The sequence below is a fragment of the Muntiacus reevesi genome, chromosome 1 (genome assembly GCF_963930625.1).
Source record: "Muntiacus reevesi chromosome 1, mMunRee1.1, whole genome shotgun sequence".
Taxonomy (NCBI): Eukaryota; Metazoa; Chordata; class Mammalia; order Artiodactyla; family Cervidae; genus Muntiacus; species Muntiacus reevesi.
Window position 1 is genome coordinate 227757376 of NC_089249.1, and position 15249 is coordinate 227772624.

General features: G+C 53.7%; 1 protein-coding gene across 1 annotated transcript; it reads left to right on the plus strand.

Moving 5' to 3' along the window:
* Positions 1-10109: 10109 nt before the first annotated feature.
* On the plus strand, positions 10110-13953 carry EGR1 (early growth response 1). Its single transcript, XM_065918641.1, has 2 exons — positions 10110-10721; positions 11413-13953. The coding sequence occupies exons 1-2, from the start codon at positions 10409-10411 to the stop codon at positions 12729-12731; spliced, it is 1632 nt and encodes a 543-aa protein (XP_065774713.1). The 5' UTR covers positions 10110-10408; the 3' UTR covers positions 12732-13953.
* The last annotated feature ends 1296 nt before the right edge of the window (positions 13954-15249 follow it).

Consider the following 15249-nt stretch of genomic DNA (forward strand, 5'->3'; position numbering starts at 1 on the left):
ACATCTCCAGGCTCTCCCTGCACATCTGGGTTTCCCTGTGTCAACAGAAGATGCTTAGATTTCCAAGTTCACTGGTCCGTTGCCATGGAAACATTGTCTCCTAGACCTCCACACAGGGTCTGACCCCTGTGGTGCTGGGGAGGAGAGGAGAGATGGAGGGTGACAAACAGAATGGGGGGAGGAGGCTGGTGAAGCACATCTGGGTCTACATGACCCCTTGCTGTCTTATTCCCTGGGGTCACCTGCCCTCTCCCCTCCGCCTTAGTAGATCTTTCTAGGCCAGGGGAGTGGGAAAGAGAAGTCATGACAGAGATGTCTGGCAGGAGCTATGTGGAGGGTGCTTGATCACTGCCTGGAAACCCACTGGGCACTGAGAGAGATAAGCTTTGAAGTGGGGGCTGAGGTCTAGCCCTGTGTCCCACACCCAGACCATGTTGGGGACACTGGGCAGTCCCTGTCCCTGGCTAAAACAGTCCTCAGGCCCGAAGCGGTTTCATTCTGCTTCCCCTCCCTTCCTTGTGTGTGCCCCACACTAGGAGAACCTGCTTAAAATGTGATTTCCAGGCTGTGACGTCAGAGGAAAGCCAGCAGCTCCAGCCTATGCCAGCTCTTCCTTGATCAGCAGAGCTGAGCCCAGCCCTTGCTCAGCCTGGAGGAAAGGAGGTTAGGTAGAGGAGGGAGGGTCTCTGGGGGCCTGTGGCATTCAGAATAATAGGGAGAGACTCTCTCGAGGCCAAAGTGCTGGCTTCCCCATTGCCTTAAATGCCTGCAAGTACGTGATTATCTCCGTCACAGATTCCCCCTAACCCCAGGTTTACCCTCTCTGAGCTGGGTCAGGCCTGCATAAAGGAGGAGGGCACCTTAAGTCTTAGAGCCATTTGGGTTCTGCCCGAGAGCTTGGCGCAAATCTAGGCTGGAGGCAGTGACGGGTGGGAAGGATGCCTGCAAGGAGGAAAAAAAGCCCACTAGGTGGCGCAGCTCACCCCCAGTGTGGGATTCCCTGGCCCTTGCTGGGGGATAGTCTTTCCTTCAGCAGTCAGTCGGCTTTCAAGGTCCGCTGAGCAGGATGCTTTATGCCGCAGTCCCTGGAATCGGAGGTTCATGAAGAAAGCATCCTTGTGGGTGAATAGGCAGATATGAATTCTCAATCACTTCCCAACCCCAGTTTGTGTGCAGAGGAGATGCTCAGACCCAGCAAGCAGGTACTCCCTTTGGGGAAGGATCAGGCATCTCCTGAGAGCAAGGAAATTGCCAAGCTGACTCTGGGAGGGTCATACAGCCCAAATGACCCAGTTTGGGCCTCTAAAATATTATCAAGAGAGGGCCAATTCGGGCGAGCGAGGGGGACACTCACCTAGATGCAGGGTTCCCTGGAGATGACTCCCTTATGGCCACAGTGGCAGTCCCAGGGCTGCCCCTAGGTTTCCCCGTCCCCTGCCCCTTCCCTGATTTTCATCATGGGTACTGTAGGGCTGAAAAAGGAGACAAAGACCCTAATCTTCAGACCCTTGAACCCCAAGGTATTTCTTCTAGCAGCCTGGGCTGACTCCTCAATGACCTACCTTTGCCTGATCTCTTTCCCAAACTGACCCCACCAGCCCCGCACACCTAATGAATTACATTCTTCTTTTGTCCTAGCCAGATGAGTGATCAATAAATAATGCTGCCTGAAATATTAATGGCAAGTTTTACACCAGCATCCCTTAGCCGTGCCTGTCATTGGGGAACTTGAGAGCTGACAGAGAAATCCATAGCCCCCAAAGAGCTCCTTTCTTCCTCTTTGCCAAGATTTTGACCTGTCCTCGTCTCCACCAGATCATGATTCATTGCCATCAGGTGAGAAGAGGACGGGTCCCCCAGAGACCGACACAGGCAGCCTCTAGGGGTAAGATGGGGTAAGCTAAACCAAGCAGCGACCCTTCTTGGTTCCTTTGTCTCCTCTGATGCAAGTGAGATCCCATTTCCTTTGTTCCATGTCCATCTTGGACCTGCCGGGTCCAGCTTTCTGAGTGGCAACTCAGAAGGAGACCTGGGGCTTCCCTCCTCCCCCTGCTTCAACTATTTTGGAGCCTGAGCAGAACGGACTCAAGTGCTCCCAGACTTCTGGCCCTGGCATTCTCTTCTGGCTTTCTTCTCCCTGGAAGAAGAGGAGGAAATGGAAGCTCTTAGCCCTCTTGAGCACACTGGTGGGCTTCCTGGGGGGCCAGCAGCCTCCTTCGGGGAAACCAGGCCCACCCAAAACTTTGAACATGCAGTGCCCTCTGCTCACGTGCTCTTTGTCTCCTGCTTCACTTGGTAATCTCTTGCATGCGCTTCAAGTCTCAGCTTAGATGTGACACTGCACCTATCCAGGCCCTTGTGGCCTTCTTTTCCCTGACAGCACACATCGCCCTGTTTCATCATTGCCCATGTTTCCCCACTAGACTGAAAGCCCGAGCATAGGCAATGGGCCTACCTGGTTCACCACTATTTCCCCGGCATCTAGTACAGGGCCTGGCACACTCTAATAATTCAGCCCATTTTTCTGGAATGTACAAATGACATCTCTGCAGCATTTTTCCTCTCCCAAAAAAACACAAGCCTTCCACCTGCAGCATCTCCCTGCGGAGCTGTTTGCCTGCACCTGAGGAGGGGTGTCTGTACTAAACAGCAGCTGCCCAGACCACCTACCCCCGCCCTGACCCCCCCAGCAAGTGCTTCTGCTCGCTTGCTTTGCCTTTCTCTCTCTCACACACAGATGGGAGTCAGTTTTCCAGCCACATTCACTTCTCACTTTAATTCAAAAGCTAAATTGGGAAGAAGAGCAGCTTCACACTCCCGATTTAGCCTAGGAGAGAAAAAGGGAGACAGTCTAGATGTTGCCAGGGAAAGGAGAACGTTGGGTCTGGGGTGGATAGTGGTGGCAAACATACCCAGAACCCAAGAGAAGACAATGAAACCCCCACCCAACTACTAAAAATAAGTCATCCAGAGGTATGACTCCAGAGTGACCCCTGTGAAGCCTCCTGTGATGGTGCTGCCTTTCTGGACACTACCCCAGCCTAGGGATGGGATTAGAGGAAGTGGAAGAGACTCAGGTTATTGGAACTATCCATAGGGGGAGATGCTGCTGCTTAGGTCACTGGTAGTAGGAAACCAGAAAGTCCTACTTAAATCTAACTTTAATCTATTTGGTAACTGCTGAGAGGCATGATGAATAAAAACAGAACCCATAAACAGATAGTTGTTCATTAATATTCATAGCAGCATTATTCACAATAGTCGAAAAAGTAGAAACAACCCAAATGTCCATCAAGAGATGGGAGGATAAACAAAATGTGGTATATGCATACTTACTAAGCCTTAGAAAGAAATGAAATTCTGATACATGTTGCAACATGGATGAACCCTGAAAACATTATGCTAAGCCAGGCACAACAGGACAAATATTACGGGCAAATATCTTCACTGACAGGAGGTACCTAGACTAGGCAAATTTATATATAGAAAAACTCTAATAGAGGTTACCAGGGGCCAAGGAGGAGGCAACAGGATAGAGAATTCATGTTTCCCTATCCCCAGTGTTTCATGGGTACAGAGTTCCTGTTTGGGATGATAAAAAAATTTCTGCCTATGGATACTGGTGACGGTTGCACAGCACTGCACATACAATTGAATGCCACTGAATAGGACACTTAAAATAGTTAAAATGGGATATTTTATGTTATGTATATTTTTTGCAGGTAAAAACTAACATATTTTTAATGTTACAGTAACTGTAACATTTTTACTACAACATATTTTTGAAAAAAAACAATGAATCCAATGTCAGCCTAAAGACATCATCATCCTGCCAGGATAGCTCTCTCTGTAGCCTGACCAGAGAGAAAACAAATCCTTTCAGTTCCGAAGAGTCCCTCCCTTGGCTGATAGAAAAGAAGCGAGGCCTCTGCCCAGAGTGAACTGAAGACACCTCTGTGGATGTTCCTGGGCCCCAGGGCTAACTGTCCTCCCTCTCATTACTACTCGTCAGTGTGATAATCCGGATGGAAGTGCTTCTCCCTGCTTCTGGGTGCCAGCTTCCTCTTTAGTCACTCAGTTTGACTTTGCCCTAAAACAGGTTTCCTGGGACTTCCCTGGTGGTCCGGTAGCTAAGACTCCGTGTTCTCAATGCAAGGGGCCCAGGTTGGATTCCCGGTCAGGGAACTAGATCCCACTAAGAGTTTGCATGCCACAACGAAGAGCCAGCACAGCTCAATAAATAAATAAGTCAAAAGCGGGGGTTCCATAAGGATAGACCAGTTAGGGGGATGATTAGAGGAGGAAAAAGAGAAGACTCTTCCATCCAACCTCTCTGACTTTCCTGTGGCCACAGTACCACTGGGAACAGATGCACCTTGGGCTGAAAGGCCTGTCTGTAAATTTGGGGGTCAGTTTTTCTTGCTCTCTGACTGGAAGGTCCCTGGAGAGTCTCTGATAGCTGACCCTGAGGCATGCAGACCTTACCCTCTCTCCTGGATGACTACACAGTTTCCTGGCTGGTCTCACTACCAGTCCTCCCCCACCCAGCCTCCTGGAATTATTTTAAAATGGTGTGTTGGCTCTTTGACTGCCTGGGAACCACTTCAGTGGGTGGGAGCTGGATTAGGGGCTCTCCAGTCACTGTGCTTCCCCCAGGATAGCACACAGCACACTGTGGAAATTGCTTGTTTACTTGTCGGTCTCCCCCACTGAGCAAAAAAGGGAGAACCTGCCTTACTGCTCCTCATATTTTTAATGCCCAGAGTGGAACAGATGTGTGATAAGTAATTGCCGAATGAATGAATTGAAATGATGTGTTCATGTCTGCCTCTCCTATTCGATTTGACTCAAGAGTGCTGGTAGGATGAAAGCTTTGTCTGATTCATGCTGGGGCCCCAGAAAACAGTTCTTAGGATGAACTGGGGTTCAGCCAGACAGACCTGAAGCCAGACTGTCTGGATTGGAATCTTGGCTCTGCCATTGCTGGGCTCTCTGACCTTGAGCAAATTGCCTGCCCTCTCTGAACCTGTTTCCTCATCAATGAAACAGGAGTGAGAATGGAACCTACTTCATAAGGCATTGTAAGGACAAATACCCGTCAAGTGTTTAGTATGAATCCTGTCACACTGTAAATGTGTCGGGGGGTGGGGGTGGGGGTGGGGATAGGAAATGCATCTAGAGATTGAGGAAACAAACATCATCACTGATTTCTGATTTCGGCATCCCAGTGTTTAGGGGGAGGGGACGGTGAGGCCAGTGCCAGAGTGGGATAAACCCAGGGGCTACCCGCCCTCCCTCTGCCCTCCCCCCAGGTCTGCAGAGTCCAAGCTCACCCACCACGAAGCTGAGCAGCCCTGGAGCTGGGCGGTGGTGAGGGGCCAGAAATAACCACTGTTGCTATTCCTGCCTTTCTGGGCTGGATGGGAACGCTGCCTTTCTAATCTAAAGGCTGCTCTAGACTTCCTGCACATCAGTGGGTTCTTATGTAACACTCCCCTCCCTCTGCCTGCCCAACGAGCTTCCAGAGATTTCTGCAGCCAGCTTTGCTGCACACTCAGCTGGGGGTGGGTGGAGCAAGGAAGGATGGATTGTCCTCTGAGCCCAGGATCCCGCTGACCCCAGGCCTGGGAGAGGGACCACTCAGCACAGTGCAAAGGGACTGATGTCCAGGGACAGCAGCCTCTTCCTGCTTCTGCAGGGCAGAGAGGACCCAGTGAGCATGCTGAAATGTTCACCTACCTTGACCCACTCTCTGTTCCCTTCATGGTCCCTCTGTGCCACTCCCGTGACTTCCCTTCAGGCCTTACCTAACTCTGTCTGGCACATGACCCCTCATGCAGACTCTAAGGACAGCAGCCCAGACCCTGATTCTCACAGGCAGACCCCCCACCTGGGCCAGATCCTACATGGACTCCTCGCTGAAGCCCTGGATCCCATCTGGAGGGTGCAGCCAGGCACCTCTTCAGGGCCCAGGCGACCCTCCACTTCCTGAGGCCTCAGCATCACTCTGTGTGGGCCTGTCTCAGAATTTATCCTTTTCCACCTGTCCTAGGGCTCAGGATCTCCTCTGGCACCCAGTTTTCCCATCTGAAATTGGGGGAAATAGGATGGTTTCCCACGGGAGCACTCTGGGGTGATTCGCTCTCATTTCCCCTCTTCCATCATGCCTCCACTTCTCTCCCACCCTCTCAGTGCATCTTCTGTCCCACTCCATACCTGGCCTCTTCAGGTTCTTCTTTCAGTGCCCAAAGACCCTCCCTGGGGTGGGAGCAGAGCTGCCCCCAGACCCACTGAAGGCCAGGCCCTCCATGTTTCCGGCGAAGCTGATCAGCCGTCGGAAAGTGTGACAGGCACCCCAGGCAGAACCAAAGCGAGAGTCACTTCCTGAGCCCTGGGCTGGTCACAGTGGTGGCAAACCACTATCCGAGCAGCACATGTGGGTGCTGACGTAGCCTGGGGTGAGGAGGAGGAAGTGGCGATGGAAAAAGGGGCTTGTTTTCCTCCAAGAGTTGCAGCCTGCTCAGCCCTGGGTCAGACATGATGGTTCCCACTGACTCTCTCCTAGCGTCAGCTGCCATGGACCAGCTCAGTTCTGCTCACCTCTGCCTCTTCCTCTTCTCTGGTTTGCAAGGAAAGTCTGAGCACAGATATCAGCTCAGACCTGCAGACCCTCTGAGGGCCTCTCACCTTTTCTAGACCTTTTGGCATCAGTCACCCAGTGGGCAAGGTCTGAGAGTCCCAGACTCAGGGCTGCTGCCTAATCTTAATTCTCTTGTAGCATGGAGTCCAGCTTCCCTTCTAACCAACTGTAAGCTTCTCAGGAGTAGGAGCCTATGCCTCAGGCCTTTGTCTACAGAAAGTCCTCAAAAAAGTTTATTGTTGTTGTGGATAATGGGTGTTTTAATCAGAACCTGCCAGATTGTAATAGAAACTAAAATAAGCTTTATTTAAAAAAGCAATTTATTAACCTGTGTAACTCAAAGGCCCCGACTCTATCTAGAGATTTGCTCTCTGGGTGTGGATCTGTTTTTTAATTTCTTCTGCATGGGCTTCATTCTCAGGTAAGCTCTCCAGGTCAGATGGCAAGATGGCTTCCAGGCTTACATTCCATTGGTTTAGTACCACCTGAGAAAGAGAATTCCTATTGTTAAGTGTTCCAGAAAAAGTCCTAGAAGAGGCTCTCATTAGCCTGGTTTGGGTCATGTGCCCATCCTGATGCAGTGGCTATGCCTAGGGAGATAGAATGCTCCTGGACTGCTGGAAGAAAGCATCCTAGATGGATGGCCAGGTAGGGGTGACATGTCCTCACCTAGATATAGAATGGGGTTTTCTTCCCTCAACCATATGGATTGGGGGTGGTTCTCCAAAGGAAATAGCTGACTGGGAGCACTTAGGAAAAGAACAGTTGGACACACAAAGCAAAAGATGCAAACTATTAGGATTTTGAGTGCCCAGTTTCAGTGAGGACCTGCAGATCCTGTGGGTCAGATTCCACATTAGAATCATAGGGAAACCAGTTTGCCCTGGCTGGGGGAGGAATATGTACTCTCAGAGCCTGGGTAGCTCCCCAGAGACAGAAAAAGGATCCTAGGAAGTGTCTGCTCAGTTCTGGCCCTCACGAGCTCAGGAAGATTGTGATTCAGTTAGCCTAGGGTAAAACCTCTTTTCAGAGCTCCATTTGTGCACAGTCAAGGTTGAAAAAAAAATCTGCTCTATGAAATAATGTTCTACTGCAGCAAGAAGGATTAAGATGAGCTCTTCAGGACAATGACCCCTGTGTTAGGATTAGAATATTTCTTCGTCTCTGTACAACTTTTCAGAAAAGGGTCACTGGGGTTTACTTGGGGGCTGAGGATGGGTGGGTGAACTGTGGGCAACCCAGTGGATCAAAAGCCCCAGAAAACAGCAATAGCCACTGTTTACTGAATGTCAGCTGCAAGGCAGGCACTGTGCTTTGGAACTTCACACATGGAGGTCCATGTAAGTTTTCAGTCCTCACAACAATCCTTCCATCATTAACATTAGCTCTGTTTTACAGCTGAAGAGAGATAAGAAAAGCCTGGCCAAGGTACCCCACCAGGGAGGAGCAAAATGGGCATTCAGACACAACACATCTGACCCTGACTGGCCTGGCCATTCGGCCCTGCAGGAGGCTTTTGCTTCTAATGGACAACTCGGTACCAGTGGGAGTTGGCCCCCACCAGGTCCTAGCGTTTGGGATGGGGAGCTCAGATTTAGAGAACAGAGATAAGGGAGCCCTGGTTCATTGCTGGATTCCTTAAGCCGATTTGTGTGTGTGTAGAATACAGATGGATGAAGCCGAAGATAGTTACACCCTCCTCCCCCATTTTACATCCTCAACCCCGACTTCCTGAAGCTGTTTGGGTTCAGGGAGACCCTAACCCGCCCCCCTCCTTTCCTCCCAGTGCCGTCAGCACCCTCCTTCCACACACACACACTTTCTGCTTTCTTTTTAAATTCAGAAAAACACCACCTCCTCTGGATTCAGAGCTAGAGCAGAAGAAGCCTTCCCCAACAGGAATCCCCTTTCTGTTTGGGGTGCGCACTTGAAGGGGGGGAGCGGGGACACAATGCGGAGGGCTTCCCCGTTTGCGTCTAGCTCCCAGGAAACCGGCTGGAACCTTGCCAGCCTAACCGCCCCCTCCTCCCACCCTCGCCCTTGGCCTGGCTGGAGGAGGGGAGTGTTACCCCGCCGGGGAGTTGCGAGCCTCGGCTGTGGCGGCTCCCCAGGGACTGCAGGGGGAGCCCAGGCTGCGGCGCCTGCTCAGTTAGCGCTCACTGCGTCTAAGGCTCCCCCTGCCTGGAGCAGCGCCCAGCACAGGAGCTGGGAGGGGGAGCAAGAAGGCGGCGAAGAGCCTACTCGGCCAGGGGCCGGAGGAACCGAGCTGGAGAGGGGACCTCCAGAGGGCAGCACCAACTCGCTAAGCAGATCTCTCTTCTCGCCGGCCGGGGGTCCCCAGACAGCCCGTAGGGAAGTCTCCTGCTCAGATTCCCACACTTCTCGCCCCCCCCAATCACCTGTTCTGGATAACGGTGGGTCAGTCTCCCACCATTCCAAGGACCACTAGCTCCTGGTGGGAAAAGGACTCAGGTTTCTCCAGAGACAATCAGTTCCCCTTGTCCAGCCACCCAAGCCTGGGCTCTTCCCCAGAGAAAACCAGAGAATCGCCTTTCAGTTCTGGTGGCGCAGAGGGATCCCGAGGCCCCAACAACCCCACTCCATTGGCAGATGGCGGAGAAGCAGGTGGGCCACCGCACTGCACAGGAACCATCTGGCTATTATTTCCTAAGCCTCAGTTTCCACCGCGACACCGGGAAAGGCACCATGCCATTGGTCGAGGCCAGGGGTCAGGGCCCCGCCTCTCCTGGGCGGCCTCTGCCCTGGCCAGCCCAGCCACTCCTCCCCTTCGCTCCCGCCCGGCTCCCACGGTCCCAGAGGTGGGCGGGCGAGCCCTGGATGACGGCGGCAGAACCCCAGTCCTCCTCGCCCTCGCCTCCGCCCAGGGCCCGGGCTTTCCCAGCCCAGTCCCCGCCGGGGAACCGCGGTGCGCCTAGCACTACGCGCCCGGAGCCCTCCCCGCCTGGGCGTCCCCGGCTCTAGCGCGCGCGTTGGGCTCCCGGCTTGGAACCAGGCAGGAGGGAGGGAGCCAGAGAGCAGTAAGCAGAGACCCGGAAACGCCATATAAGGAGCAGGAAGGATCCCCCGCCGGAACAATCCTTATTTGGGCAGCGCCTTATTTGGGGCGCCCCGATATGGCCCGGCTGCTTCCGGCTCCGGGAGGAGGGAAGAAGGCGGAGGGAAGAGGCGGGGGCAACGCCGGGAACTACTGAGCAGCTTCGGTCTGGGAGTCCTCAGCTGCGGCTTGAGCACTAAATTTCCTCGAAGCCTGGGCACCCAGGGTGCGGGAGCCGGCGTGGGACCCAGGGTGCGGGATGGCAGTGCCTGCAGTTCTTGGAGAGGGGGCTTCACGTCACTCCGGGTCCTCCCGGCCGGTCTTGCCATATTAGGGCTTCCTGCCTCCCATATATGGCCATGTACGTCACGACGGAGGCGGGTCCGTGCCGTTCCAGACCCTTCAAATAGAGGCGGATCTGGGGAGTCGCGAGAGATCCCAGCGCGCAGAACTTGGGGAGCCGCCGTCGCCAGCTGCCGCCGCCGCCAGCTTCCGCCGCCGCAGGACCGGCCCCTACCCCAGCCTCGGTAGCAGCGCCGCGTCTACACCGGCCGGCGGCGAGGGCGAGCCTGCGAACCCCGCCTGCGCTCTCCACAGTGTGCCCCGCGTCCCGCATGTGACCTGGCCAAGCCCCCGAGACGTGTCCCCCGCAGCTTCGGTCCCCGGCTGCGCCCACCCGCCCCAACACCAGCTCTCCAGCCCGCCGGTCGGGGATGGCGGCAGCCAAGGCCGAGATGCAGCTGATGTCCCCGCTGCAGATCTCCGACCCCTTTGGCTCCTTTCCTCATTCGCCCACCATGGACAACTACCCTAAGCTGGAGGAGATGATGCTGCTGAGCAATGGGGCTCCCCAGTTCCTCGGTGCCGCCGGGGCCCCGGAGGGCAGCAGCGGTACCAGCAGCAGCAGCAGCAGCAGCGGGGGCGGTGGAGGTGGAGGGGGCGGCAGCAGCAGCAACAGCAACAGCAGCAGCGCCTTCAACCCTCAGGGGGAGGCAAGCGAGCAGCCCTACGAGCACCTGACCGCAGGTAAGCCGTGGCCTACTCCGAGAGCTAGCCCGTTCGCCGACATCCTGGCGTCCAGTCCTTCCCCACGGCCTTTGCAGCGCCCCCTTCGCCACAGGGGTGCAAATGGGGTTTCCTTTCCATTCCTCGCATCCCCAGGGTCCTGTGTTAGAGGACTGCCTGGAGACATTCTCCCCACCCCCATCCTGTCCTTAACGGTGCGCAGAGGAGCCAGCTTTTGTTTTGGATGGAGAGCTGTGGGGCTGCGTGGGTGGATGGAGGAGGGAGAGCTTGTTTTGACGAGCAAGGCTGCGCCCCCTCCCCCTCCAGAAAGGCTTGCCTAGCCTGCCGCTATCCCCGAAGAAAGGCCGGGATCCTTGGCCCGGGATGTCCCGGCAGCCCGGGGTAGGGGGCGCGCACTAGCCGCGGCCGTTGCGGGGGTACTGGCGGGAATCCCTCGCCCGCGCAGCCGCTGCTGCGGAGCGCTGGGAGCTGCAGTGGAGGGGGATTCTCCGTATTTGCGTCAGCGGTTGTTGAAATGGGTTCTGCGTCTGGAGCGGGTCCAGGAACATTTCAATCTGCTGCTATCAATTATTAACCAGCTCAAGAGTCAATGGTAGCTGGCCCGACCTCTTGTCTGGCAGCGTGGGTCTTCCGCGTCCTCCGGTGATTGCTCTCCAGTAACCAGGCCTCCTCCCTCTCTTTCTCCTGCCAGAGTCCTTTCCTGACATATCTCTGAATAACGAGAAGGTTCTAGTGGAGACGAGTTACCCCAGCCAAACCACCCGGCTGCCCCCCATCACCTACACAGGCCGCTTCTCTCTGGAGCCTGCACCCAACAGTGGCAACACCCTGTGGCCTGAGCCCCTCTTCAGCCTGGTCAGCGGCCTGGTGAGCATGACCAACCCACCGGCCACCTCATCTTCAGCATCATCTCCAGCGGCCTCCTCCTCGGCCTCCCAGAGCCCACCTCTGAGCTGCGCAGTGCAGTCCAACGACAGCAGCCCCATCTACTCCGCGGCACCCACCTTCCCCACACCTAACACTGACATCTTCCCTGAGCCACAAGGCCAGGCCTTTCCCGGCTCAGGAGGCCCCGCCCTTCAGTACCCACCTCCTGCCTACCCTGGTGCCAAGGGGGGCTTCCAGGTCCCCATGATCCCCGACTATCTGTTTCCACAACAGCAGGGGGACCTGGGCCTGGGCACCCCAGACCAGAAGCCCTTCCAGGGCCTGGAGAGCCGTACCCAGCAGCCTTCACTCACTCCACTCTCTACCATCAAGGCCTTTGCCACACAGTCGGGCTCCCAGGACCTGAAGGCCCTCAACAGCACCTACCAGTCTCAGCTCATCAAACCCAGCCGCATGCGCAAGTACCCCAACCGGCCCAGCAAGACGCCCCCCCATGAACGCCCCTACGCCTGCCCCGTGGAGTCCTGTGACCGGCGCTTCTCCCGCTCAGATGAGCTCACCCGCCACATTCGCATCCACACCGGCCAGAAACCCTTCCAGTGCCGCATCTGCATGCGCAACTTCAGCCGCAGCGACCACCTCACCACCCACATCCGCACCCACACAGGGGAGAAGCCCTTCGCCTGTGACATCTGTGGGAGAAAGTTTGCCAGGAGCGATGAACGCAAGAGGCATACCAAGATCCACTTGCGGCAGAAGGACAAAAAAGCAGACAAAAGCGCAGTCTCTGCTGCCCCCTCCTCTCTCCCCTCCTACCCGTCCCCGGTGGCTACCTCCTACCCATCCCCAGTTACTACCTCCTACCCGTCCCCAGCCACCACCTCGTATCCCTCGCCGGTGCCCACCTCCTACTCCTCTCCCGGCTCCTCGACCTACCCATCCCCTGTCCACAGTGGTTTCCCGTCCCCCTCGGTGGCCACCACATACTCCTCCGTCCCTCCTGCTTTCCCGACCCAGGTCAGCAGCTTCCCCTCCTCAGCTGTCACCAACTCCTTCAGCGCCTCCACTGGGCTTTCGGACATGACAACCACCTTTTCTCCCAGGACAATTGAAATTTGCTAAAGGGAAAGGAAAAGGCAGAAAATGAAACACAAGAGACTTAAAGGACAGGAGGAGGAGATGGCCATAGGAGGGGGTTCCTCTTAGGTCAGATGGAGGTTCTCAGAGCCAAGTCCTCCCTCTCTACTTGACCCCAGCGGTCACTGTGGAAGGTCTGTTGGCCAACAATTCTTTCTGTCCACTTCCCTTTCCTTCCCAGTCCCTATTCCCTTTGACTTCAGCTGCCTGAAACAGCCATGTCCAAGTTCTTCACATCTATCCAAAGAACTTGATTTGCATGGATTCTGGATATATCATTTCAGTATCATCTCCATCGTATGCCTGACCCCTTGCTCCCTTCAATGCTAGAAAATCAAGTTGGCAAAAATGGGGTTTGGGCCCCTCAGAGCCCAGCCCTGTACTCTTGTACAGTGTCTGTGCCATGGATTTTGTTTTTCTTGGGGTACTCTTGATGTGAAGATAATTTGCATACTCTATTGTATTATTTGGAATTAGATCCTCGCTTTTGGGAAAAAAAACAAAAAAAGAAAAGCCAAAACCAATGGTGATCCTTTGTTTTGTGATGATGCTGTGACGATTAAGTTTGAAGCTTTTTTTTGAAACAGCAGTTCTCGGTATTAAACGGAGCATGTGTCAGAGTGTTGTTCTGTTAACCGTTTTGTAAATACTGCCCGACTGTACTCACCTGTGGCAAAATACGGTTTGGTTTTTCTCCTTTTTTTGAAAGTAGTTTTTTTTTTTGTCCTTTTGGTTTAAAAGTTTCACGTCTTGGTGCCTTTTGCGTGATGCGCCTTGCTGACACGGCTTGACATGTGCAATTGTGAGGGATGTGCTCACCTCTAGCCTTAAGGGGGGCAGGGAGTGGTGATTCGGGGGAGGCTTTGGGAGCAAAATAAGGAAGGGGCTGAGCTTGAGCTCCAGTTCTCCAGAATGTAAGAAAACAAAATCTAAAAATCTGAACTCTCAAAAGTCTATTTTTTTAAACTGAAAATGTAAATTTATAAATATAATTCAGGAGTTGGAATGTTGTAGTTACCTACTGAGTAGGCGGCAATTTTTGTATGTTATGAACATGCAGTTCATTATTTTGTGGTTTTATTTTACTTTGTACATGTGTTTGCTTAAACAAAGTGACTGTTTGGCTTATAAACACATTGAATGCGCTTTATTGCCCATGGGATATGTGGTGTATATCCTTCAGAAAAATTAAAAGGAAAATAAAATAGCTGTGGTTGGGTGTGTTTCCTGGGTTAGGGGGAGGCCTTTGTAGTAGCCATCTCTATCGAGGGGTTTGAGGGACTTCTACGAGGACAAGGATATTATAACCAGAGACCTGCCCAGTGTGTGTCACTGGAGTAAATTCTTAGAAAATTGAATGTGGGTCTCCTCTTTTTGATACTGGGCTTGTTCCTCAATCTGGTGGGCTGTAAGCTTATCTTGGTTAATTAAAGCTACAAAAGGCTAGATGTGTAGGTGGAGTAATTGTGGCCAGAGGCAGTACCATTCTGGCCACAAATGTTCAACCAGCCCGGCCCGCCGCCCCCCTGCCCCCACCCCGCCATCTCTATCTGGGCTTGGGAAACTGTATTCTAGGGAATCCCTGCCATAAGCACTTGGGGGAATTAAGGGGTAGGCAGAGGGCATTGGGAAACAGTAGCAAAGGTAGGATTGCCTCGGTCTCCCTCTCCTGTCTTCTAGGTCCCCAGAAACCTGAGGATACTGAGGAAGACTGGAAGAGGCATGGGCCAGTTCTCAAGCCAAGAATCCTTCCAGGAAGAAACCTTATTTCTTGCCAGCTGGAGCTGTGATCCTTGGCAGCTTTGTGACACAGGGCAGAGTGGGCAGGAGTTTGGCCTGCTGTCTAAGGTTCCTATGTCTCTCCCCATTGTGCAGGGGGCCTTAGGTGCTAGGTTCCTCTGGTCCCTGTCCCTTGAGGGTCCACACTCGTATGCAGAGCGACACTCATGGGCTCATGAGCATTTGTCTATTGTGTGAGAGGCCGTGAGCTGGCCACAACAATGCAGATTGTCGGCTGGGGAGACAGAGATGTAAGCTGAAAATTGTAACGTGGTTTTAGGTTATATAATATGGGCAAGCATGAGGCTCTCAAACCCACCCAGGGGCTTAGGAAAGGTGAAAAAGTTGAGTTTGGCAGGGCAAGTAGAAGTCAGCCTGATTGGCTTGTTTTTTGTGTGAGCCAGGGGGGATGGATGGATAGATTCCTGAAGGGAAACATGGCCTCCAACCTGGATAGGAGTCTTCTGTGACGGTCAGAGACCCCTTCCTTTGGTCAGATGGGTACAGTAGATTTGGAATCTAATAGTTCTGGAACGCCCAAGCCTTGGCTCCTCTCCCAACTTCTGACCCCCAAATCAAGGACAATGAAGTATCTCCTCTATTCAGTATTGAAATCAGGCCCTGAATGAAATGGAGGTCTAATCTGCCTCAACACCTTCTCCTCCCTCTAAGGGTCTCACTGGTTACCAACCCACACCTCTCCTGGAGCCAGGGGAATTCCAGC

Excerpts from the sequence above, each read along its gene's own strand:
- EGR1 (XM_065918641.1), top strand. The coding sequence starts at position 10,409 with ATGGCGGCAGCCAAGGCCGAGATGCAGCTGATGTCCCCGCTGCAGATC. Across the intron at positions 10,722-11,412 it reads CTACGAGCACCTGACCGCAG|AGTCCTTTCCTGACATATCT; the intron begins GTAAGCCGTGGC and ends TTCTCCTGCCAG.